This window comes from Oncorhynchus kisutch, linkage group LG2 (genome assembly GCF_002021735.2).
Source record: "Oncorhynchus kisutch isolate 150728-3 linkage group LG2, Okis_V2, whole genome shotgun sequence".
In the NCBI taxonomy this organism is placed as follows: Eukaryota; Metazoa; Chordata; class Actinopteri; order Salmoniformes; family Salmonidae; genus Oncorhynchus; species Oncorhynchus kisutch.
In genome coordinates, this window is record NC_034175.2 from 33,996,526 (window position 1) to 34,023,825 (window position 27,300).

The 27,300-nt window shown below is 40.9% G+C and overlaps 1 protein-coding gene across 7 annotated transcripts in view; it reads left to right on the forward strand.

The window, feature by feature from the left end:
* The window catches only part of LOC109865398 (cell division cycle protein 16 homolog), a 28,152-nt gene extending 3,221 nt beyond the window's left edge, over positions 1-24,931 (forward strand). For 3 of the 7 annotated variants that reach the window (XM_031793567.1, XM_020453549.2, XM_020453542.2), the window contains exons 4-18: positions 526-564; positions 1,998-2,132; positions 2,576-2,735; positions 8,087-8,181; positions 8,598-8,731; positions 8,982-9,061; positions 9,162-9,211; positions 9,389-9,462; positions 9,684-9,809; positions 10,065-10,217; positions 11,268-11,331; positions 11,501-11,562; positions 21,779-21,914; positions 22,058-22,166; positions 24,069-24,931. In XM_031793567.1, coding sequence (XP_031649427.1) covers positions 526-564; positions 1,998-2,132; positions 2,576-2,735; positions 8,087-8,181; positions 8,598-8,731; positions 8,982-9,061; positions 9,162-9,211; positions 9,389-9,462; positions 9,684-9,809; positions 10,065-10,217; positions 11,268-11,331; positions 11,501-11,562; positions 21,779-21,914; positions 22,058-22,166; positions 24,069-24,328 — 1,677 coding nt within the window. In that variant the 3' untranslated portion in view covers positions 24,329-24,931. Of the gene's footprint in view, positions 1-525; positions 565-1,997; positions 2,133-2,575; positions 2,736-8,086; positions 8,182-8,597; positions 8,732-8,981; positions 9,062-9,161; positions 9,212-9,388; positions 9,463-9,683; positions 9,810-10,064; positions 10,218-11,267; positions 11,332-11,500; positions 11,563-12,908; positions 13,056-17,550; positions 17,974-21,778; positions 21,915-22,057; positions 22,167-24,068 lie in introns of those variants that run through there. The other 4 variants (XM_020453569.2, XM_020453558.2, XM_031793580.1 and 1 more) reach the window with 3 other exon arrangements.
* The last annotated feature ends 2,369 nt before the right edge of the window (positions 24,932-27,300 follow it).

The window sequence follows — 27,300 nt, forward strand, 5'->3', positions numbered from 1 at the left end:
TGGCTGTTGTCGTTGTGTTGCTGGTTCGAGCCCAGGGAGGAGCGAGGAGAGGGACAGAAGCTATACTGTTACACTGACAATACTAAAGTGCCTATAAGAACATCCAATAGTCAAAGGTTAATGTAATACAAATGGTATAGAGGGAAATAGTCCTATAATTCCTATAATAACTACAACCTAAAAGTTGGGAATATTGAAGACTCATGTTAAAAGGAACCACCAGCTTTCATATGTTCTCATGTTTTGAGCAAGTAACTTTTACTTCTCCAACACTTTGTTTTTGCATTATTTAAACCAAATTGAACATGTTTCATTATTTACTTGAGGCTAAATTGTTTTTATTGATGTATTATATTAAGTTAAAATAAGTGTTCATTCAGTATTGTAGTAATTGTCCTTATTTTAGGTTTTTTGGTCCTCCAATAATCATTATCGGTATCGACGTTGAAAAAAATCACAATCTGTCGACCTCTAATCTGAAAAATTGTCAGTCAGCTTGTTCCTAATATTTATCTTTCATTTCAGTTGTATGGCGCTTGTCAATATCTTGCTGCTAGGTGCCACGTGAGTATTAATCTTAGGCTACTTCTTGTGATGAAATATACCTGTTCAAACTCTCCATGATCCCATGGGTCAATCCACTTAAATTCAATTACTTTTCTACAGTATCCCTTTTGATTTAAACATATCTTTTCAAACATGTTTGCCCATGAAATGAGTGGTCAGAACGTGACTTCTTGGACCTTTATGCCAAAACATTTAGAAGATAAAGGTGTTCAAAGTTGACGCATTTTGCATACCCCACCATATTGTGAGACATGTCTTCATTGCTGAAAAATATAAACATTTGACTTTGATATTATTTGAAACCTTACACACAGTTGTCTAACTATTTTCTAATTTATTAAAGTGTATTTTAACAATTACCGCAAAGGATCTAAAATTGCGTCAACTAATTTTTTTTTCATATTCTCTTATGTTATAGCTTAGACCCTATTTTACATCATCTGAGGTTTTTATGTTGTGCCGCCATTGGTTGAGACACAACATGCTCATGTAAACAGTGGATGTTATTTTTATCATAGAAATATAATGAATAGAATGGACCTATCCCTTCAGATCACTGCAATTTTACTGAACTTGAATAGAACAAAAATAAGTTTATGCTGGATAGTAAATAATGCCGGAAAAGCTTTTGTGCAAACAAACTTCCAGAAGTAATCAAGGCACTCTCATGTAGTGGCTAAATGAGAAAGCCTTTATTGTTATTACAGCTTATGCATAGCAGGAATAAAAAAATACTATGCAGCATCAACTTTGTTCTGTAGTAGTTCATCCCATGATCAAAGAGCACCTCATGGATTAACTATCTACCAAATACTTTCCTGTGTCTCTTATTGAAAAATTTACATTTTAAGTGACAATTTAAATTCTGGCCACCGGTCAACTTAAATGGTTATGTCTATTCTATTATCTATTTCTATGATTTCAATAGGTTTCCAATGAACAGTAATTTAAAACAACAGATTCCTATTCAAGTCAACATTCTCTGATGTGTGGACCTCCAAGTGTCTTTGTGGTATCGTTTGAAAGTTGAAATGGTTGTACATTTATCAGCCAAAACATGACACCCCACCCTGTATTAAATAGCATGTTATGTCTCAACCGATGGCGGGCACAACAAACCTCAGATGTAAAATAATCTAAGCTACAACATGCATTGGGGTTTACACATTTTTGGATAATCAAAAAATGTATAGAAAAATTCAAGAAAGAAAATTGTTTCACAACCCTGTTTTGTAAGCTTTTAAATGGTATCAATCTCAACCGTTAATGCCTCATGGTATGCAAAATGGGTCAACTTTAAAGCACTTTTTATCTCTTGAATATTTTTTACATTCAGGTACAAAAACCCACAACCCTAAATTTCCCAACACCATACTCTTAACTGAGCTGCGCCATTGGAAGTACTAACCTAGTGTTTGTGTTTTGTGCAGTATGCTGCCAAAGAGTTCCAGCAGGCCTTAGACATCCTGGACATGGAGGAGCCAACCAGCAAGAAGCTGCTGGACCGGAGTGTCAAAGAGGAGAACAGGATACAAGAGTCAGACTGGGAGATGACCCCTGCCTCTGTGAGTCTCAGCTTTGACATAATAGGGTCCCATATATTTTTGTGCCCCTGTAATACCACGTTTGTGGTCTTTCAATGGGATTTTCCAGCATCTTCACATTTATGGTGTTGTGATTACAGGTTAACTAGTTAGATACTGTACTATAGGTGACTGAGGCAGAGATTGAATACCATGTTGCCATGTCAAAGACCCTTTGGCTGAATTTTTATGGTTTTGTTCCTTTCTAAGCTATAATAATGTCCTTTTGTCATTCTCACCATCATATTATTAAAGGGGTCCTGTCATTCACCCGGTAGCCACATCACCTGCCATATTCATACAAAACTCATGTGTTGGTCTTTTTTTGAATGTCAGAGTCCTCTCGAGTTTTCTGACTGATGCTGCTTTAGTAGTTCTGACCCCTTGTGGTCCCTTTAACGTCTTTCTTTTCCTCTCTTTTTCAGATCAACAGTTCCATCTGCCTGTTGCGGGGGAAGATCTATGATGCCATGGACAACCGGCCTCTGGCCACGTCCAGCTACAAAGAGGCCTTGAAACTGGATGTGTACTGCTTTGAAGCCTTCGACCTTCTAACGTCCCACCACATGCTGACCGCTCAGGAAGGTGAGGCCAGAGCAAGACTTGGAACAGAAACAGCCTTAAGGACTGTTGAATCAAAAAATAAGAGTAACATTTTTTGCACGTGTGCATCAGAAGTAATGTACAGGGATGTGAACTTGTCACTTTTTGGAGATATTTGCAGTTTTGATCTCAAAATGTAGGTCCTCCACTGGAATCGTGTAGATCTGTCAGGAAAAAAAACGCTAGCTCGATGGGGTTTAAATCTGGAGACTGTGCTGGCTATTCCATGATTTGAAGCCTACCATGTTGTTATTTTCTTCTAAGGTAGTTCTGACATAGCCTGGAGGTATGTTTTGGTGCATTATCTTGCTGTAGGTAGGATGAACCCCTGACAACTAGGCGTACACCAGAGGGTATTGCATGGTGCTGCAAAATTATGTGGTAGCCATTTTGGTTCTGGGTGCCACCCACTCTGCAAGTCACCGACTCTGGATCCACGCTTCCTCCTCCATGTGGAATCATCCTTTCGCCCACAATATGGCGTACAAAAACCCTGCATGATGAACCAAAGATTTTGATTAATCGTTCCAGAAGACCGTCCAGTCTTCAGTAGTCCACTGGCGGGGTGCTTCATGGCCCAGGCAAGCCTCTTTTTCTTATTTTGCCATCTTAGCAATGGCTTCCTTACTGCAACTTGACCTGTCAAACTTGCAGCTCGAAGTCTTTATTTTATTTTTTATTTAACCTTATTTTAACCAGGTAGGCAAGTTGAGAACAAGTAAGCATTTACAATTGCGACCTGGCCAAGATAAAGCAAAGCAGTTAGACAGATACAACGACACAGAGTTACACATGGAGTAAAACAAACATACAGTCAATAATACAGTATAAACAAGTCTATATACGATGTGAGCAAATGAGGTGAGAAGGGAGGTAAAGGCAAAAAAGGCCATGGGGGCAAAGTAAATACAATATCGCAAGTAAAACACTGGACTGGTAGTTTTGCAATGGAAAAGTAGAATTAAAAATAATGGGGTGCAAAGGAGCAAAATTAATTAATTAAATAAATACAGTTGGGAAAGAGGTAGTTGTTTGGGCTAAATTATAGGTGGGCTATGTACAGGTGCAGTAATCTGTGAGCTTCTCTGACAGTTGGTGCTTAAAGCTAGTGAGGGAGATAAGTGTTCCCATTTTCAGAGATTTTTGTAGTTCGTTCCAGTCATTGGCAGCAGAGAACTGGAAGGAGAGGCGGCCAAAGAAAGAATTGGCTTTGGGGGTGACTAGAGAGATATACCTGCTGGAGCTTGTGCTACAGGTGGGAGATGCTATGGTGACCAGCGAGCTGAGATAAGGGGGGCCTTTACCTAGCAGGGTCTTGTAGATGACATGGAGCCAGTGGGTTTGGCGACGAGTATGAAGCGAGGGCCAGCCAACGAGAGCGTACAGGTCGCAATGGTGGGTAGTATATGGGGCTTTGGTGACAAAACGGATTGCACTGTGATAGACTGCATCCAATTTGTTGAGTAGGGTATTGGAGGCTATTTTGTAAATGACATCGCCGAAGTCGAGGATTGGTAGGATGGTCAGTTTTACAAGGGTATGTTTGGCAGCATGAGTGAAGGATGCTTTGTTGCGAAATAGGAAGCCAATTCTAGATTTAACTTTGGATTGGAGATGTTTGATATGGGTCTGGAAGGAGAGTTTACAGTCTAACCAGACACCTAAGTATTTGTAGTTGTCCACGTATTCTAAGTCAGAGCCGTCCAGAGTAGTGATGTTGGACAGGCGGGTAGGTGCAGGTAGCGATCGGTTGAAGAGCATGCATTTAGTTTTACTTGTATTTAAGAGCAATTGGAGGCCACGGAAGGAGAGTTGTATGGCATTGAAGCTTGCCTGGAGGGTTGTTAACACAGTGTCCAAAGAAGGGCCGGAAGTATACAGAATGGTGTCGTCTGCGTAGAGGTGGATCAGGGACTCACCAGCAGCAAGAGCGACCTCATTGATGTATACATGATGAGATGAGTTGATGGAAAATAAAAAAATGCACGTGAAAAAAGTTGTTCATGTGTATATATATACGGGACAAGACGAGGACAAAAGACGTCTGAACTGCTATGCCATCTTGGGTACTTAAGTCTTCTCTTCACAGTTGAGACTAAGACAGCTGCGCCACTCGGGAGCCCTAAGGAACTGCATCTCAGTGCTAGTGGTGTCACTACAGACTCTGGTTCGATGCCAGGCTGTATCACAATCGGCCGTGATTGGAGTCCCGTAGTGCTTTGCACAATTGGCCCAGCGTAGTTGGGGTTTGGCTGGGGTTGAATTTGTTCTTAAAACTTCTTCGGGATCGGTGTCCCATCCTAGGGATGGTTGAGCAAATGTAGGCTAATGCGATTAGCATGAAGTTCTAAGTAACAAGATAATTTCCCCAGGACATAGACATATCTGATATTGGCAGAAAGCTTAAATTCTTGTTAATCTAACTGCACTGTCCAATTTACAGTAGCTATTACAGTGAACGAATATCATGCTATTGTTTGAGGAGAGTGCACAATTTTGAACATGAAAAGTTATTAACTAACAAATTAGGAACATTTGGGCAGTCTTGAGACAAAAATTAACAGAAATGCAATGGTTCATTGGATCAGTCTTAAACGTTGCACATACTGCCATCTAGTGGCCAAAATCTAAATTTCACCTGGGCTGGAATAATATATTATGGCCTTTCTCTTGCATTTCAAAGATGATGGTACAAAAAACATACAAAATAATGTGTTTTTTTTCTTATCTTTTGCCAGATCTATTGTTATATTCTCCTACATTCCTTTCACATTTCCACAAAGTTTTTTCTTTCAAATGGTACCACGAATATGCATATCATTTACTTCAGGACCTTAGCTATAGGCAGTTAGATTTCGGTATGTCATTTTAAGCGCAAAAATTGGGGGGAAAAGGGGCGGATCCTTCAGAGGTTCTGTAACCGACTTGCATGTAAATACATTTGCTTGATTCGACCAGTGTTAAGCTCTGCTTGAAGCTGTTGCACTGTGAGCCACCGATCATGCAAGCTGTTAAATCTCAAACAATACTGTCCAAATAATGCTTAAGAGGGTGTATGTAGTAACTAGAGGTCGACCGATTAATCGAAATGGCCGATTTAATTAGGGCCGATTTTTCAAGTTTCCATAACAATCGGAAATCAGTATTTTTGGATGCCGATTTTTAATTAGATTTTTTTTAACAACTTTATTTAACGAGGCAAGTCTGTTAAGAACACATTCTTATTTTCAATGACGGCCTAGGAACGGTGGGTTAACTGCCTTGTTCAGGGGCAAAACGACAGACTTTTACCTTGTCAGCAAAGGGATTCAATCTTGCAACCTTACAGTTAACTAGTCCAACGCTCTAACCACCTGCCTCATGAGGAGCCTGCCTGTTACGCGAATGTAGTAAGAAGCCAAGGTAAGTTGCTAGCTAGCATTAAACTTATCTTATAAAAAACAATCAATCAATCATAATCACTAGTTATAACTACACATGGTTGATGATATTACTAGTTTATCTAGCGTGTCCTGCGTTGCATATAATCGATGCGGTGTGCATTCTCGAAAAAGGACTCGTTGCTCCGTGTACCTAACCATAAACATCAATGACTTTCTTAAAATCAATACACCTAAGTATATATTTTTAAACCTGCATATTTAGCTAAAAGAAAGGTTAGCAGGCAATCTTAACCATGTGAAATTGTCACTTCTCTTGCGTTCATTGCACGCAGAGTCAGGGTATATGCAACAGTTTGGGCTGCCTGGCTCATTGCGAACTAATTTGCCAGAATTTTACGTAATTATGACATAACATTGAAGGTTGTGCAATGTAACAGCAATATTTAGACTTAGGGATGCCATCCGTATTTCACTGAAACTATAATTTCGAAAACAAAACGTTTATTGTTTCCGGATTCGACTATATTAATGACCTATGGTTCCTATTTCTGTGTGTTATTATGTTATAATTAAGTATGATTTGATAGAGCAGTCTGACTGAGCGATGGTAGGCACCAGCAGGCTCGTAAGCACTCATTCAAACAGCACTTTTGTGCGTTTTGCCAGCAGCTCGTCGCAGTGCTTCAAATGTCACTTGCTCTGAGACTTGGAGTAGTTGTTCCCCTTGCCCTGCATGGGTAACGCTGCTTCCAGGGTGGCTGTTGATGTGTTCCTGGTTCGAGCCCAGGTAGTGGCGAGGTGAGGGACGGAAGCTATACTGTTACACTGGCAATACTAAAGTGCCTATAAAAACATCCAATAGTCAAAGGTATATGAAATACAAATCGTATAGAGAAATAGTCCTATAATTCCTATAATAACTACAACCTAAAACTTCTTACCTGGAAATATTGAAGACTCATTTTAAAAGGAACCACCAGCTTTCATATGTTCTCATGTTCTGAGCAAGGAACTTAAATATTAGCTTTCTTACATGGCACATATTGCACTTTTACTTTCTTCTCCAACACTTTGTTTTTGCATTATTTAAACAAAATTGAACATGTTTCATTATTTATTTGAGGCTAAATGGATTTTTGATGTATTATATTAAGTTAAAATAAGAGTTCATTCAGTATTCTTGTAATTGTCATTATTACAAATACATTTAAAAAATTGACCGATTAAATCGGTATCGGCTTTTTTGGTCCTCCAATAATCGGTATCGGCGTTGAAAAACCATAATCGGTCGACCACTAGTAGGAACACAGTCTGTTCCAACACTGCTTTTATACAGACAGAGGTTTTGTAAGTAGTCAACAAAAGTTGGGACACCTGTAGGAATTGTTAGCATCAACTTTCAAGGCTTAATTTACTTCAATTGCTGTAGAACAGCTGTAATTTGTTCCCTGAAAAGGCCTTTTTTGTAACTCTGAAATGTACATTGTTTTTCTGTAACCTAAACTTGTTTAAATGTATTAACCTCTGGCAGTTTACTGCTTATCTTTGTACCATTTCAGGTTATTCATTGGACTTGAACTGCTTAAATTTCAAAACTGGAAAAATGGGGGTGTTCTGAAACATTTAGGCGTTTGTATGTGATTTATATATATTTTTTTATTGATAACTTTTTTTTTTGCTTCTTGGGCCCCCATGGGCCTTGGCCTGGTATCACATTGTTAGTAAAATGTTGGTATTGTGACAACCCCACTCTGATAATATATACAGATTTTTTGTGTGTTTCTGTGCCCCTTTTTGGGCCCTTACCAGTTTGCATCCCTGAAATATAGGTATGTATGTTGCTTTGTTTTATGCCATTAATGGTTTATAGAGGTGTCTGTAGGGTAAATGTATTACATTTATTCCCAAACCCCTTATTTTGAAGACCTTTTGTCATTTTTGTGTTTGTAGAAAAGGACTTCCTGGACTTGCTTCCTTTGAGCCAACAGTGCACAGAGGAAGAAGACAAATTACTTCACTTCCTGTTTGAGAATAAATTGAAGAAGGTACGTCCACTGTTATCCTCCATGTCAGGACATCAGTTGCGTTCAGATTCCTATGTTAAGTTTCAATATTTTACATTTGCCATGTGCAATGTTGCTCACTATGTTGTGTTTCTTTGTAGGAATACACAGGTCATCATGTCACTTTGGATTTTGCCCTACAGTTCAGAATGAACCATATGATTATTTTCTAAATATTACAATCACTCATATTTAGTTAATATTGGTTGTCTACAGTTGCCCCTAACAATGCTGATAACAACAACCCAGAAATGTTCTCTCTGATTTTACTAAAGTTACGTGGTCATCTGTCTCAAATTAGTGTTGATGGTGCTTTTGTTCCAATTCCACATTTGTTTCCCCATCCCTTTCTCCACTATTTTTTTCTCCATCCATCCTTTCCTCTTTCTTTCCCTCAGTATAACAAACCCAGTGATATGGTGGTCCCAGAGATGGTCAATGGTCTCCAGGACAATTTGGACGTGGTGGTCTCCCTTGCTGAGAGGCATTATTACAACTGTGACTTCAAAATGTGCTACAAACTCACTTCCATGTAAGTTTGGTAACTAACCGCTGGCCCACCTTAACCTTTTAACTACAAATTGAGATTTGTTGGCAGTCTGCAAGCGTTAACTGGCCAATCTGAACTTTTTATTTTTTTTAATAAGAACTGTTTTGATATTCGTATAGGTTTGTTAGTGGAATATTATTCTCGCTCGGCTCAGTTGTGTAAAAAGGATATACATTTCACACATATCATTTGGTCCTGTCTGTAAAACGTGAATGTTTTGTGTTTCTTCAAGGGTGATGGTGAAAGACCCATTCCATGCCAACTGTCTACCTGTTCATATAGGAACACTGGTGGAACTCAGCAAAGCAAATGGTAAGACCGTTGAAGCTCTTAAGTTTGGTTATTCATACATGTGAAAGATACATTTAACATCTGAATGTGTACCATGATTCTCCTCTTTTTACTACCACAGAACTGTTTTACCTTTCGCACAGGCTTGTGGACTTGTATCCCAACAACCCAGTAAGTATAGTCCCTGCCCTATATAGTGCAAAGTGTTGCCTGCTCTGCTATGAATACCCCCCCCCCCCCAATCTTGCCATTCCACACATCCAAGCTCTGATTGGTACGGTATGTTTTCTTTTGTGTGTATTTTATTTTTTGACCATTAGACAAATGGTAAATGTTGTTTTCATCCAGGTCTCTTGGTTTGCTGTGGGATGCTACTATCTAATGGTTGGTCACAAAAATGAACATGCGCGTAGATATCTCAGGTACCAGATATCATGTTTTTCTTATCACCAAGTGTATTTTATATTCAGCAGTAAGACATTGATATTCTATATATTGTAAATTAAAATATTTTGATTCACTTGCTGCTGAATCAAATCTACAAATTTCAAAGTATTATAAAAAAAAACATAATTGATTATCTTTCACTCAGACTAGAATATCTCTCTTATTTACACTATGTTCCTTATGCTGTCTCCCACAGCAAGGCGACCACTCTGGAGCGGACGTACGGTCCGGCATGGATTGCCTACGGTCACTCGTTTGCAGTGGAGAGTGAACACGACCAGGCCATGGCTGCCTACTTCACTGCTGCTCAACTGATGAAGGGGTATGTACTGTTATTGTACCCAGACACAACACCACACATCCACAGAACAGGGCTGTCACGTGCTGAAAAGCAATATTGAACATGAACACATTTGTTAGCGTCTGTTCAAAGATGTATCTTGCTAAAAGCAGGTGTGCCTTAGTCATTGAAAACATGTAATGTACAGTATCATAACGAATATATAATAGCATGTACCTTCACAACCTTGCCCATTAGACTTGACCCCTAACCCTTTCTCTCATCTCTCTTGTCCAGATGTCATCTCCCCATGTTGTACATAGGGCTGGAGTACGGTCTTACAAACAACTCTAAACTGGCCGAGCGCTTCTTCAGCCAGGCCCTGAGCATAGCACCAGAAGACCCCTTTGTCATGCATGAGGTGGCTGTTGTGGCCTTTCAGAATGGAGAGTGAGTCACACACACAAATACATAGAGAGATAATGTGTATGCAAACACCCACACATTGGGAAAACGTACATATGTGCATACTCACACACGTACACCAAAGAGGATATATAGCATACACTGTAATACCCTCACGTGCTCACATACTACACTGAGTGTACAAAGCATTAGGAACACCTCCCTAATATTGAGTTTCTACCCCTGTTACCCTCAGAACAGCCTCAATTTGTCGGGCATGGACTCTACATGGTGTCGAAAGCAGTCCACAGGGATGCTGGCCCTTGTTGACTCCAATGCTTTCCACATTTGTGTCAAGTTGGCCGGATGTCCTTTGGGTGGTGGACCATTCTTGGGACACACAGGAATCTGTTGATTGTGAAAAACACAGCTGTGTTGCAGTTCTTGACACACTCAAACCGGTGCACCTGGGCACCTACTACCATACCTTGTTCAAAGACACCTTCAATATTTTGTCTTGCCCATTCATCCTCTGAAGGGCACACACACGCAATCTGTGTCTCAGTTGTTTCAAGGCTTAAAAATCTTTCTTTTAACTGTCTCCTCCCCTTCATCTACACTGATTATAAAGTTGATTTAACAAGTGACATTAAAAGGATCAAAGCTTTCACCTGGTCAGTCTATGTCATGGAAATACACTGAGTGTTTTGTACACTCAGTGTTTAACAAACTCTGCAATACCCTCACATGCACAAATACACGCTTGAGGGCTCTCATCATAGCCATTAGCAAATGGGTTAGGAGAGTGTTCTTCTAACGATGGGTTTAAACCCACGAATGATTCGGTTTGGGTCGTGACGATAAACATGGATTCTGTCTATTTATTGAGGTTTAGCTGCACCTGGCCACGCCTCCATCATAGTTGCTGGAACCGTGCCGGAAAGGACCATTTGTAAAGAAAAAATCTGTGCTGGCACCGTATGGTTCGGGTTGACACAATAGTGTGTGTGAAAGGGTACTTATGCCTTATTTTTTTTATTTGTTCATGTGTTGGGTTTGATTGTGCTGAAATGTGCTCAATTCTGCAATTTTCAGCTGGAAAACAGCTGAGAAGTTGTTCCTGGACGCAATGGACAAGATCAAAGCCATTGGGAATGAGGTAGCTGATCATTTGACTCGACTAACTCTAGCCCCACATGTACTGTGTCATACGCCATTCTTACATTTTTTTGTTTTACTTCTTAAGAAGAACTGGCAGCCAGTGTAGTAGCTGTGTTTATTTTCAATGCAAAAATTCCTCTTTTAGTAAAAGTTGTGTTTTCTTCCAGGTAACAGTGGACAAGTGGGAGCCACTCCTGAACAACCTGGGTCACGTATGTCGAAAACTGAAGTGAGTATAAAGATCCTCCGCAAATATTTACTCATCCGGACACCAGAGGGGTATGTCACGAAGCAGAATGGAGTTGCGAGCTCACTTTGGTTTATTCTGAATTGGGATAACTATTGTTACGAAGGGGTCAACACCTTTTAGCCAGGTAAATTACTAGGGTAACTGTTGGACTCTGGGTTTTCCATGTGCGACATGCACACGCAGTTACAAACCTGGTTTGAATTAGTGGAAGCTGTTGGATGAAGAGAGGCTTTGCAGTGCAAGTGGCTGTTTTGAAAATGTTTGGTTACTTCATATCTAAAGGGGCACCTTTGGTAATCCACACCAGGCAGTTAATGCGTGTTTTTATTTTAATGAAGGCTTCTTAACAGGATTGCAGTGTTCACTGATCTATTGAATTAATCAGTTGGTAAAGCCCTGCAAACAACATGCACATGGTTCTGTAATTGATTTGTTCAAGAGATGATGGGATGTTTTCCTATGTGGTGAATTTGATTATGGTAAAATATTGAGCCATTAATTGAACCTGAGTGGAGTGAGAGGCAGGGTTTGCACTTTTGGGACTATTCAATTGGTTCCATTGTGCCAATCTCAATCAAGAACTGCTAATAATTATTCAAACACAATCGAAGTTTATCATTTTAAAAGGCTAATTGATCATTAGAAAACCCTTTTGCAATTATATTAGCACAGCTGAAAACTGTTCTGATTTTTAAATGATCAATTAGCCTTTTAAAATGATAAACTTGGATTAGCTAACACAACGTGCCATTGGAACACAGGAGTGATGGTTGCTCATAATGGGCCTCTGTATGCCTATGTAGATATTCCATAAAAAATCAGCTGTTTCCAGCTACAATAGTCATTTACGACATTAACAATGTGTAGACTATTTCTGATCAATTTGATATTTTAATAGACCAAAAAAATTTGCTTTTCTTTCAAAACCTGGACATTTCTAAGTGACCCCAAACTTTTGAACAGAAGTGTATATACAAAAAAAGAATAATTTGCACCTTGGGTGTGAGAAGTGATTTACAAATTAAATGAATTATTAATATTATAAGCAGTTCTTGATTGAGATTGGCACAATGGAACCAATTGAATAGTCCAAAACTGCAAGGTACATGAAAGCTTTTCTGAATAGCCTTGTCTGGTTGGGTATGATGCTACAAGCTTGGCACACCTGTATTTGGAGAGTTTCTCTCATTCTTCTCTGCAACTCTATTTTTGGGTCTCTCCAGAGATGTTTGATAGGGTTCAAGTCCAGGCTCTGACTGGGTCACTCAAGACATTCAGAGACTTGTCCCGAAGTCACTCCTGCGTTGTCTTCGCTGTGTTCTTAGGGTCGTTGTCCTGTTGGAAAGTGAACCGTCACCCAAGTCTGATAACCTGCTGCAGAGCACTCAGGACTTCAAGGACCTCTCTGTACTTTCTCCGTTCATCACTCCCTCTCTTGACTAGTCTCCAAGTCCCTGCCGCTGAAAAAAATGCTTCATGCTTCACCGTAGGGACAGTGCCAGGTTTCCTCCAGACGTGACGTTTGGCATTCAGGCCAAAGGGTTCAATCAAACTCCAAGTGGGCTGTTGTGGATTTTGCTGAGGAGTGGCTTCCATCGTGAATTGCTACAGAGATAGTTGTCCTTCTGGAAGGTTCTCCCATCTTCACAGAGGAACTCTGGAGCTCTGTCAGTGACCATCAGGTTCTTGGTCACCATCCTGACCAAGGCCCTTCTTCCCCGAAAGCTCAGTTTGGCCAGGTGGCCAGCTCTAGGAAGAGTCTAGGTTGTTCCAAACTTCTTCCATTTAAGAATGATGGAGGCCGCTGTGTTCTTGGGACTTTCAGTGCTGCAGAAATGTTTTGGTACCTTTCTCCAGATCTGTGCTTCGACACAATCCTGTCTCGGAGCTCTACGAACAATTCCATCGACCTCATGGCTTGGTTTAGCTCTGAAATGCACTGTCAAGTGTGGGACCATTTTTTTTTATAGACAAGTGTGTGGACATGATTTTGGAAAGGCAATCAATTGAATTTACCACAGGTGGACTCAAATAAAGTTGTAGAAACATCTCAAGGGTGATCAATGGAAACAGAATTCCCCTGAGCTCAATTTCGAGTTTCATATCAAAGGGTCTGAATGCTTATGTAAATAAGGTATTTCTGTTTATTTGTTAATACATTTTCAATAGTTTCTAAACTTGTTTTCACTTTGTCATTATGGGGTATTGTGTGTAGATTGAGATGTTTTATTTAATCCGTTTTAGAATAACGCTGTAAACAAATGTTGAGAAAGGGAAGGGGTCTGAATACTTTCTGAATGCACTGTAGTGTAGCTTGTTTATGGACTTGGCAGATGCGCCAACAAACAGGGCGCTTACAATAGTCCAGACGGGATTAAATAAAGGCGTGGATGAGTCGATCAGCCTAAGGCTGTGATAGTATAGGTCGTAACCTGGCAATGTTCTGTAGATGGAAAATTAGACTTTGGTCACACTGGATGTGGGCCTCAAACGAGAGCATACAGTCATATCACACCCAGGTTGCGAACCTCACTGAAGAGGAGGATCTTGACACCATCACTATTGAGGCTGTAGCTGCTGATATTTATGATGGTGTGAGTGCCAATCTGTCTTTTTGCAGTTTAACTGTAAGAGGCGGCAGGTAGTCTAGCGGTTAGAGCGTTGGGCCAGTAACCGAAAGGTTGCAAGATCGAATCCCAGAGCTGCCAAGGTAAAAATCTGCCGTTCTGCCCCTGAACAAGGCAGTTAACCCACTGTTCCTAGGCCGTCATTGAAAATGAGAATTTGTTCATAACTTACTTGCCTAGTTAATAAAGGTTTTAGAAAAAAATGGGGAAAAATCAACTCAACTGCATCCACGCATTGATGTCCTGCAGACTGTTTACCAGGAATGGAGTGGTTAGCTTTTTCTAAATAGAAAAGTATTGGACTGGCCGCATAAGTGTTTATTCGGGTCCAAACAGTAAAAATAAAATAGAAAAGTTTTGACACACCTAACCATTCAGGGGATTTTATTTTTTATATTTTCTACATTGTAAGATAATAGTGAAGACAAACTATGAAATAACACATGTAATCATGTAGTAACCAGAAAAGTGTCCAACAAATCAAAATATATTTGAGATTCTTCAAAGTAGCCACCCTTTGTCTTTGACAGCTTTGCACACTCTTGGCATTCTCTCAACCAGCTTCACCTGGACTGCTTTTCCATCCTTCTTGAAGGTGTTCCCACATATGCTGAGCACTTGTTGGCTGCTTTTTCTTCAATCTGCGGTCCCAATCATCTCAATTGGGTTGAGGTTTGGTGCTTGTGGAGGCCAGGTCATCTGATGAAGCACTCCATCACTCTCCTTATTGGTCAAATAGCCCTTACACAGCCTGGAGGTGTGTGTTGGGTCATTTTCCTGTTGAAAAACAAATGATAGTCCCAAGAAGCGCAAACCAGATGGGATGGTGTATCGCTGCAAAATGCTGTGGTAGCCATGCTGGTTATGCATGCCTTGAATTCTAAATAAATCACTGAACGTGTCACCAGCAAGGCACCATAACACCTCCATGCTTCACGGTGGGAACCACCCGTTCGGAAATCATCTACTCTGCGTCTCACAAAGACATGGCGGTTGGAATCAAAAAATCTCAAATTTGGACTCCTCAGACCAAAGAACAGATTTTGACCAGTCTAATGTCCATTGACCTTGTTGCTTGGCCGAAGCAAGTCTTCTCATTATTGGTGTTCTTTTAGTAGTGGGTTCTTTGCAGTAATTTGACCTGATTCACACAGTCTAATCTGAACAGTTGTTGAGATGTCTGTTACTTTAACTCTAAAGCATTTATTTGGGCTGCAATTTCTGAGGCTGGTAACTCTAATGAACTTATCCTCTGCAGCAGAGGTAACTCTGGGTCTTCCTTTCCTGTGGCGGTCCTCATGAGAGCCAGTTTCATCGTAGTGCTTGATGGTTTTTGCGAATGCACTTGGAAGAAACTTGAAATGTTTTGGATTGACTGACCTTCATGTCTTTTAAATTAAAGACAGACTGTCATTTCTCTTTGCTTATTTGAGCTGTTCTTGCCATAATATGGACTTGGTATTTTACCAAATAGTGTTATCTTCTGTATAACCCCCCCCTACCTTGTCACAACACAACTGATGGGCTCAACCGCATTAAGAAGGAAAGAAATTCCACAAATGTACTTTTAACAAGGCACACCTGTTAATTTAATTGCTTCTTTCCACCTTTATTTAACCAGGTAGGCTAGTTGAGAACAAGTTCTCATTTGCGACCTGGCCAAGATAAAGCAAAGCAGTTCGACACACAGCAACACACATGGAATAAACAAACATACAATCAATAATACAGTAGAAAAAGTCTATATACAGCATGTGCAAATGAGGTAGCATAAGAGCGGTAAAGGCAATAAATAGGTCATGGTGGCAAAGTATTTACAATATAGCAATTAAACACTGGAATGGTAGAATGTGCAGAAGATGAATGTGCAAGTAGAGATACTGGGGTGCAAAGGAGCAAGTTGAATGAATAAATACAGTATGGGGATGAGGTAGCTTGGATAGGCTATTTAGAGATTAGTTATGTACAGGAGCAGTGATCTGTGAGCTGCTCTGGCAGCTTGTGCTTAAAGCTAGTGAGGGACTTAAGCTTTGAGGGACTTAAGTCTCCAGATTTAGTGATTTTTTTTAAATATATTTTTTTGCAGTTTGTTTCAGTCATTGGCAGCAGAGGTGGCCAAAGGAAGAATTGGCTTTAGGGGTGAACAGTGAGATATACCTCCTGGAGCGCGAGCTACGGATGGCTGCTGCTATGGTGACTAGTGAGCTGAGATAAGGCGGGGCTTTACCTAGCAGAGGCTTGTAGATGACCAGGATCCAGTGGGTTTGGCGACGAGTATGAAGCGAGGGCCAGCCAACGAGAACCTACAGGTCGCAGTGGTGGGTAGTATATGGGGCTTGGGTGACAAAATGGATGGCACTGTGATAGACTGCATCCAATTTGTTGAGTAGAGTGTTGGAGCCTATTTTTAAATGACATCGCTGAAGTCGAGGATCGGTAGGATGGTATGTTTGGCAGCATGAGAGAAGAATGCTTTGTTGTGAAATAGGAAGCCAATTCTAGATTTAATTTTGGATTGGAGATGTTTAATGTGAGTCTGGAAGGAGAGTTTACAGTCTAACCAGACACCTAGGTATTTTAAGTTGTCCACATATTCTAAGTCAGAACCGTCCAGAGCAGGTGCGGGCAGCGATCAGTTGAAGAGCTTGCATTTAAGAGCAGTTGGAGGCCACGGAAGGAGTGTTGTATGGCATTGAAGCTCATCTGGAGGTTAGTTAACAGTGTCCAAAGAATGGCCAGATGTATACAGAATGGTGTCATCTGCATAGAGGTGGATCAGAGAATCACGAGCAGCAAGAGCAACATCATATATATATATATACACATACACACATACACACATACACACATACACACATACACAAGCGAGGCAATCAATTGAGAAACCAAGGCTGTTGAGTCTGCCAATAAGAATGTTGTGATTGACAGTCATGAAGCTGGTTGAGAGAATGCCAGGAGTGTGCAAGGCTGTCATCAAGGCGAAGGGTGGCAACTTTGAAGAATCTCATATATAAATATATTTTTTGGTTACTAAGTGATTCCATATGTGCTATTTTATAGTTTTGACATCTTAAATATTATTTTACAATGAGTAAAAAAAAAAAAGAAACTCTTGAATGACTTGGTGTGTCCAACTTTGACTGGTACTTATAAACTCCTCCCTTTTTCAGGACCCTGTCTTTCAAAGATAATTCGTAAAAATCCAAATAACTTCACAGACCTTTATTGTAATAAACTGTTTGAACATGCACCTGTGGAAAGGTCGTTGAGACAGTTATGAAAATTTAGGACACTATAGAGGCCTTTCTACTGACTGCTCATCTGTGTGAATGTGCCTTAGGCATGCTGCAAGGAGGCAGGAGGACTGCAGATGTGACCAGGGCAATAAATTGCAATGTCTGTACTGTGAGGCGCCTAAGACGGTCCTACAGGGCGTCAGGACGGACAGCTGATCATCCTCTTAGTTGCAGACCATGTGTAACAACACCTGCACGGGTTTGGTACATCCGAACATCACACCTGCGGGACAGGTACAGGATGGCAACAACTGCCTGAGTTACACCAGGAATGCACAATCCTCCATCACTGCTCATACTACCCGCAATTGGCTGAAAGAGGCTGGACTGAGGGCTTGTAGGCCCGTTGTAAGGCAGGTCCTCAACCAGACATCACCAGCAAAAACATTGCCTATTCATTGTCTGCATGCAACTTACTGTTATGTAAATTGTTATGCAATAAAAACATGTTTTACTCCTGAACTTATTTAGGCTTGCCATAACCAAGTGTTTGAATATGTATTGACTGAAGACATTTCAGATTTTCATTTTTAATTAATTTGTAAACATTTTGTAAAACAGTTCCTTCAGAAAGTATTCATACCCCTTGACTTACTCCACATTTTGTTGTTGCATCATGAATTCAAAATGGATTAAATATATTTTTCTCACACATCTACACAACCCATAATGACAAAGTGAATCTGTTTTAGACATGTTTGCAAATTTATTGAAAATGAGACAGAAATATCTTATTTACATAAGTATTCCCCTGAGCCAATACATGGTAGAATCATCTTTTGCAGGGATTACAGCTGGGAGTCTTTCTGGGTAATTCTCTAAACGCCTAGTTTGTACAATATTTGCACTTTCTTTCAAAAAAATCTTCAAGCCATGTCAAGTTGGTTGTTGATCATTGCTAGACAGAAATTGAAGTTTCGCCGTAGATTTTTAAATAAAAACGGTAGCTAGGCCACTCAGGAACATTCAGTCTTCTTGGTAAGCAACTCCAGTGTATAGTTGGCCTTGTGTTTTAGGTTATTCTGCTGAAAGGTGAATTTCTCCCAGTGTCTGTTGGAATGCAGACTGAACCAGGTTTTCCTCTTTCTTTTTAGCAGATGACAAGCATATCCATAACACGATGCAGCCACAACCATGTTTGAAAATTTGAAGAGTGGTACTCGGTGATGTTAGATTTGCCCCAAACATAACACTTTGTATTCAGGAAATAGTTCATTTCTTTGACCACATATTTTGCAATTTTATTTGTGGAGTAATTACAATGTTATTGATCTGTCCTCAGTTTCCTCCTATCACAGCCGTTCAACTCTAACTGTTCTAAAGTCACCATTGGCCTCATGGTGAAATCCCCGGATGGTTTCCTTCCTCTCCTGCAACTGAGTTAGGAAAGATGCCTGTATCTTTGTAGTGAATGGGTTTAGGATACACTATCCAAAGTGTAATTAATACCATGCTCAAAGTGATATTCAGTGTCTGCTTAAAAAATTGGAAAACCTCCCTGATCTTTGTGGTTGAGTCTTTGTTAGAAATTCACTGCTCGACTTGGGGATTTTACAGTTATCTGTATGAGGTAGTCATTCAAAAATCATGTTAAACACTCGCACACACCGTGAGTCCATTCAAAATAACTTTATTTAGGCTTGTCATAACAAAGGGGTTGAATACTTTACTCAAAACATTTCAGTTTTACATTTTTTATTCATTTGTAAAAATGTCAAAAAAACAATTCCACTTTTACATTATGGGTGCGCTAGTGACACTCAATTTAATAATTTTTAAATTCAGGTTATAACACAAAATGTTGAAAAAAGTCAAAGGGGTATGAATACTTTCTGAAGGCACAATGCTCATTGGGCTGATGCCAAGTCTGTGAGACCAAGACCTCTATCAGCAATGATGTCATTCAGTAGTAAGCCTTTGTTTATGGGATCTTGCATTTAAAAGCCCCAGTTGACTTACTTTACGAAGTTGCCTGAGGCACAGCATGCAGAACTGTCCAGTGTCCTTTATCATCCACCTCCGGTGTGCATGATGTACTGTGTTGTATTGAACTGGGCAGTGTATACAATAGACTTACAATAGGTTTGTTCTTTAGTCTACCACCCCATTATCCTTGCGGTCTGCATTTTTTTCTGGAGGATCCCGTATAGGCTTTTCTTCAGTTTCCTGCACAGGTTTTCTTTTCAAATGTTCCAAAACATCTGAGGAATCCTTGGGTGTAGTGAACGATAGTTCCAGCCTTTGGTCCCATTTCTGTATCTTTTGGTCCAGCCTTTGGTCCTGTAGATGGGAGACAGGAGCAAAAAAATATTGGATATTCAAAGCTTTCAGTTACTAGCCCAATACTCTAACCGCTAGGCTATTTGTCACCCTAGGATCCTAGGAGGATTGGAGCTGATATTTAAATCCAAATAACTACAGTTGAAGTCAGAAGTTGACATACATCTTAGCCAAATCCATGTAAAAAAATCCCTGTCTTAGGTCAGTTAGGATCACCACTTTTATTTTAAGAATGTGAAATGTCAGAATAATAGTAGAGAGAATGGTTTATTTCAGCTTTTATTTCTTACATCACATTCCCAGTGGGTCAGAAGTTTACATACACTCAATTAGTATTTGGTAGCATTGCCTTTAAATTGTTTATCTTGGGTCAAATGTTTCAGGTAGCCTTCCACAAGCTTCCCACAATAAGTTTGGTGAATTTTGGCCCATTCCTCCTGACAGAGCTGGTGTAACTGAGTCAGGTTTGTAGGCCTCCTTGCTCTCACACACTTTTTCAGTTCTTCCCATAAATTTTCTATAGGAATGAGGTCACGGCTTTGTGATGGTCACTCCAATACCTTCAGTCAATCAAATGTATTTATAAAGCCCTTCTTACATTAGCTGATATCTCAAAGTGCTGTACAGAAACCCAGCCTAAAACCCCAAACAAGCAATGCAGGTGTAGAAGCACAGTGGTTAGGAAAAACTCCCTAGGAAGGCCAGAACCTAGAGAGGAACCCGGCTATGAGGGGTGGCCAGTCCTCTTCTGGCTGTGCCGGGTGGAGATTATAACAGAACATGGCCAAGATGTTCAAATGTTCATAGATGACCAACAGGGTCAAATAATAATAATCAGTGGTTGTCGAGGGTGCAACAGGTCAGCACCTCAGGAGTAAATGTCAGTTGGCTTTTCATAGCCGATCATTCTAGAGACAGCAGGAACGGTAGAGAAAATCTGAGAGTTGAAAACCGCAGGTCTGGGACAGGTAACACGTCCGGTGAACAGATCAGGTTTCCACAGCCGCAGGCAGAACAGTTGAAACTGGAGCAGCAGCACGGCCAGGTGGACTGGGGACAGCAGGGAGTCATCAGGCCAGGTAGTCCTGAGGCATGGTCCTAGTGCTCAGGTCCTCCGAGAGCGAGAAAGAAAGAAAAAGAGAGGAAAGAGCGAATTAGAGAGAACATACTTAAATTCACACAGGACACCGGATAAGACAGGAGAAATACTCCAGATATAACAGACTGATCCTAGCACCCCGACACAAACTACTGCAGTATAAATACTGGAGGCTGAGACAGGAGGGATCGGGAGACACTGTGGCCCTGTCTGACGATACCCCCGGACAGGGCCAAACGGGCAGGATATAACCCCACCCACTTTGCCAAAGCACAGCCCCCACACCACTAGAGGGATATCTTCAACCACCACCTTGACTTTGTTGTCCTTAAGCCATTTTGCCACAACTTTGGAAGTATGCTTGGAGTCATTATCCATTTGGAAGATCCATTTGCTACCAAGCTGTCAGCTGTTGTACCCCATAAGAACCCAAAATACAAGCTTGTTTCACTCCATTGTTTGTGAATAAATGTAAAACTAAACAAGCAACACTAGAAAGCCTCAAAGCATGGTTTAAACTATAACTTGTAAAACATTATTGGTCAGTCCTTCCATTATTGGTATCCATAGCTCTGTCTATGAATTTGAGTGCTTACATTTCTCCAGCTCTATCGCTCAGCATATTTATTATTTTGACTTCTAATTGCTGTTCTAAGGATTAAGTTTGCAAGAGTAAATTACCAAGGCTGCCACTAGGCGCCATGGCAACAATGGAACAATATCAAAAATAAAACAAATACTGTTTTTTTTTACCTAGTTCTGATAGGGAAGGTATTGTTTGGTTACATCCTTTTTTTGTCTCTCTGAACCCACCCAGCCCAGGCAGAACTCTTTATTCGTCTCTGGTCATTAGAGAACTGTCCAATTGGTTGTTTTGTTCTGTCCTCCAATAGGAAGTATGTCCAGGCGTTGGAGTACCACCGCCAGGCCCTGGTTCTCATCCCCCAGCACGCGTCAACCTACTCCGCCATCGGATATGTGCACAGCCTCATGGGAGACTTCGAGAGCGCCATCGACTACTTCCACACGGTACTGTTTATTTTTTTTGTCCGTTTTATTTACATTTTAAATCCATAGACACAGAACCTGTGTGACACGTTGAATAAATATTGCTGTGCTTTTCAATGTTATTACAGCAATTGATGTGAGTTTTTTGCTTCTTTTTCTGACAGGCACTCGGTCTTAAGCGAGATGACACGTTTTCTGTGACGATGCTCGGCCACTGCATTGAGATGTACATTGGCGATACGGATGCCTACATAGGTAAAACTTCCTACATAGGTAAAATGACTTCCTTTGCAACCCACGCTAAAACAGATTTGCGACAATCATTTGTGGATGCATTTGTTATATTTTTGCCTGTAAACATCAATGACTTACAAGACATTTAAGTACTGTTGATTTTGCGTTTCTTTTTTGCTTTTTCCGAGTCTTGTTGCCAGTGTGTGCCTTGCCGGCAATTGTGTTAAGAAATAATGTCGCTTTTTCTGAGGGACACTTTTGGATACTATGTGCATTATGCACTGGGATTGCGACCCCGAGCCCCTGTGTCATCTGTTAGAAAGACCCTGCAAGTCAGTGATCCACTGTCAAAGGTTTAATTCTAACAAACAAGAAGAAGAATGAATAGTAGTTGGATGAGTGTATTTTCTATAAAAATGTATCATAAAATATTAGTAATTTTAAAATGAGTCAACACCATAATGACAGATGCACAATGGGAATATGCATAATAATTTCAGTCTGGAATGTATACGTTGTTTTAATGTTAAACATTATGGGTGGATTGCAGCGAACAGGCAGAACTTAACGTGCACCTGCAGGTTAGCGCTGGATTTCTTATTTCTTAACATGCTAAAAGAACAGCGGAAAACTAGTAAACCACCAGTCCTGACGTTGTTACGGTGTCAAGCCGGCTTGATACAAGACATATACACACACACACACAAAAGTATGTGGAAACCCCTTCAAATTGGTGGATTCGGCTATTTCAGTCACACCTGTTGCTGATAGGTGTATAAAATCGAGCACAAAGCCTTGCAATTGCCATAGACAAACATTGGCAGTAGAATGGCCTTACTGAAGAGCTCAGTGACTTTCAACGTGGCACTGTCATAGTTGTTGTTGTCATATGCCAACAAATCACTTTGTCAAATTTCTGCTCTGCTAGAGCTGCCCCGGTCAACTGTAAGTTATGATATTGTGTAGTGGAAACGTCTAGGAGCAACAACGGCTCAGCCACAAAGATGTAGGCCACACAAGCTCACAGAACGGGACAACCGAGTGCTGAAGCGTGTAGCGCGTACAAATTGTCTGTCCTCGGTTGCGACACTCACTAACGAGTACCAAACTTCCTCTGAAAGCAACGTCAGCACAATAACTGTTTATCGGGAGCTTTATAAAATGGGTTTCCGTGGCCGAACAGCCACACACACAAGCCTAAGATCACCATGCCAATGCCAAGCGTTGGCTGGAGTGGTGTAAAGCTCGCCGTCATTGGACTCTGGAACATTGGAAACGCATTCTCTGTAGTGATGAATCATGCTTCACAATCTGACAGGCTGACTGACTAATCTGGATTTGACGGATGGCAGGAGAACCTGCCCAACTGCATAATGCAAACTGTAAAGTTTGAGGAATAATAGTCTGGGGCTGTTTTTCATGGTTTGGGCTAGGCCCCTTAGTTCCAGTGAAGGCAAATCTTAACGCTACAACACAATGATATTCGAGACGATGTTGTGCTTCCAAGGCCCTTTCCTGTTTAAGCATGAAAATGCCCCCTTGCCCGTGAGGTCCATACAGAAATGGTTTGTTGAGATCGGTATGGAAGAACTTGACTAGCCTGCACAGAGCCCTGACCTCAACCCCATCTACCACCTTTGGGTAGATGGGGTCCACCACGCCCAATCAGTGGTGGACCTCACTAATGCTCTTATGACTGAATGGAAGCAAGTACCCACAGCAATGTTCCAACATCTAGTGGAAAGCCTTCCCAGAAGCGTGGAGGCCGTTCTAGCAGCGACGGGGAGGACCAACTTCATGTTAATGCTCATAATTTTGGAATGAGCAGGTGTCCACATACTTTTGTGTGTGTGTGTGTGTGTGTGTTTGTATGTGTGTGTCTAAGGCATTTAATAGTGTATGTGTGTGTCTAAATCATTTAATAATGTATGTGTCTTTCAGGAACGGACATAAAAGACAAAGTCCGTGGGACGCTGAGCACCACGGGGTTGATGAAGATGCTGAACACGTCGACGGAACCCAGTAACGCTCGAACCACGGTTCTTCTGGAGGAGAGCGGCATCATGGCCCTGGAGACGCCGCAGTCCAATCAGGACAAGGCCTCGTTGGACACGCCCCTACGGAGCTCGCTACCCCTGGAATGCAACATGTACGAGAGTGACATGATGCTCGAGACCTCGATGTCCGACACCAGCGCGTGATGTCACTGATGATATCATAGTAGTGGCAGGTTGCCTGGTCCCAGCCTTCGGGACCCATTACCAACCAGACAGTTGGCACTTATCTATAGGTTTCTCGTCGTGTTCCCCTCTTGGGGATTTGAAATGATGGGATTGGAATAGATTAAGCGATGGGGAAGAGGTTAAGGCAGAGCTTTTTAGCATGAATTTGACCTTCAGTCCAATTGGTTTTGTTGGAAAAAGATGTCACGCTCAGTACCGTATTGTAAAATATATATTTTTTGGCTGAATTAATATTGCTCACACTATTTCAATCCTTTCATATTCCCAAGGGAGGTTGAAAGGGACCTGGGGATGTGAGGTGTGGGCTTGGTTTGGATTTGTGCCTCAGGCGGGTAGTCTGAAGACAGTGGGGAAAGCAAAGACATGGTACTCTGATGCTTAACAGAATGGAATGAATGCAGAAGTAACTGACTGTGCCCCCTACTCCTGCCCACTAGCAGGAACGTGTGTTGCTACCTGTGGATTTTTACTTTGAATAAACAAACAAAAAATGCTGAATGGAAGAGCGTTTTGATGAAAATACTGGTAATACTTACAATAAACCATACGTTTATCTTTTTATATTCTGTTTTTTTTGTGATCATTGCAGTCTTGGTCAGGTTGCTTTAAAAAAAAAAATGTTGACACTAATACTTTTCACACTTCCAACCATATTTGTATACATCCCAATGCATTTCAATTGCTATAGACATGAATGAAAAAAATTCTGGTCGTAACTAGTCTTCCACCGTTTAAGCTAGAAATGGAATTCAAACCTTAAAATGTGGATTAAACGGCATTCAAACTTTAAAACGTGGTCTGGAATAGGTTGCTTGTATACAGTCGTGGCCAAACGTTTTGAGAATGACACAAATATAAATTTTCACAAAGACTGCTGCCTCAGTTTGTATGATGGCAATTTGCATATACTCAAGAATGATATGAAGAGTGATCAGATGAATTGCAAAGTCCCTCTTTGCCATGCAAATGAACTGAATCCTAAAAAAAAAAAACATTTCCACTGCATTTCAGGCCTGCCACAAAAGGACCAGCTGACATCATGTCACAGGTGTGAGTGTTGATGAGGACAAGGCTGGAGATCACTCTGTCATGCTGATTGAGTTCCAATAAAAGACTGGAAGCTTCAAAAGGAGGGTGGTGCTTAGAATCATTGTTCTTCCTCTGTCAACCATGGTTACCTGCAAGGAAACACATGCCGTCATCATTGCTTTGCACAAAAAGGGCTTCACAGGCAAGGATATTGCTGCCAGTAAGATTGCACCTAAATCGACCATTTATCGGATCTTCAAGGAGAGCAGTTAAAGTGTTGTGAAGAAGGCTACAGGGGGCCCAAGAAAGTCCAGCAAGCGCCAGGACCGTCTCCTAAAGTTGATTCAGCTGCGGGATCGGGTCACCACCAATACAGAGCTTGCTCAGGAATGGCAGCAGGCAGGTGTGAGTGCATCTGCACGCACAGTGAGGCGAAGACTTTGAGGATGGCCTGGTGTCAAGAAGTGCATCAATGAAGCCACTTCTCTCCAGGAAAAACATCAGGGACAGACTGATATTCTGCAAAAGGGACAGACTGCTGAGGACTGAGGTAAAGTCATTTTCTTTGATGAATCCCCTTTCCGATTGTTTGGGGCATCCGGGAAAAAAGCTTGTCTGGAGAAGACAAGGTGAGCGGGACCATCAGTCCTGTGTCATGCCAACAGTAAAGCATCCTGAGATCATTCATATGTAGCTTCTCAGCCAAGGGAGTGGACTCACTCACAATTTTGCCTAAGAACACATCCATGAATAAAGAATGGTCCTCGAGAGAAACTTCTCCCAACTATCCAGGAACAGTTTGGTGACGAACAATGCCTTTTCCAGCATGATGGAGCACCTTGCCATAAGGCAAAAGTGATGACTGAGTGGCTCGGGGGAACAACACATCAATATTTTGGGTCCATGGCCAGGAAACTCCCCAGACCTTAATCCCATTGAGAACTTGTGGTCAATCCTCAAGAGGCGGGTGGACAAACAAACACTTTTTTTGACAAACTCCAAGCATTGATTATGCAAGCATGGGCTGCCATCAGTCAGGATGTGGCCCAGAAGTTAATTGACAGCACGCCAGGGCGGATTGCAGAGGTCTTGAAGAAGAAGGGTCAACACTGAAAATATTGACTCTTCGCATCAACTTCATGTAATTGTCAATAAAACCCTTTGACACTTATGAAATGCTTGTAATTATACTTCAGTATTCCATTGTAACATCTGTCAAAAATATCTAAAGACACTGACGCAGCAAACTTTGTGAAAATTAATATTTGTGTCATTCTCAAAACTTTTGGCCAACAACTGTACAACTTTTTGATACCATTTATACTTTTGGAACTCCATAGACACCAATGGAAAATATTTGGATATGCCACTCCTCATAAACTGTTAAAGCTACCAACACAAAAACAACTTAAAAATTGGTACTGGTACTGTTGATTGTAAAAAATAAAATAAAATGTTATACTACTACACCATATTTGCATGAATCCCAATGTATTTCAGGTGCCTTAGAAACGACATTCAAACTTTAAAATGTGCAGACCAGTCTGGAGTAGTGTGCTTGTATACTGACCACAACTACTGAATGAATACAACTACTAACCACAACTACACACCTATTGACCACAACTACTGCACATCACTTCTGACCACAACCACACAACTATTGACCACAACCACATAACTGACCACTACTACTGAACACAACCACATAGCTTACTACCAGCCTACTAACATAATATTGTCCTATTCGCAGCTCAGACCTGTAAAGACTGTTTATAACATGTGAATACTAAATAAATCAATAAACTATTGAAGTCGCACTTATTGTATATTAACAACGCATTTTTTTTATAGATATTTTCTCAAACTGATAAATGAGAAGTGCGCACGACATAAACAAC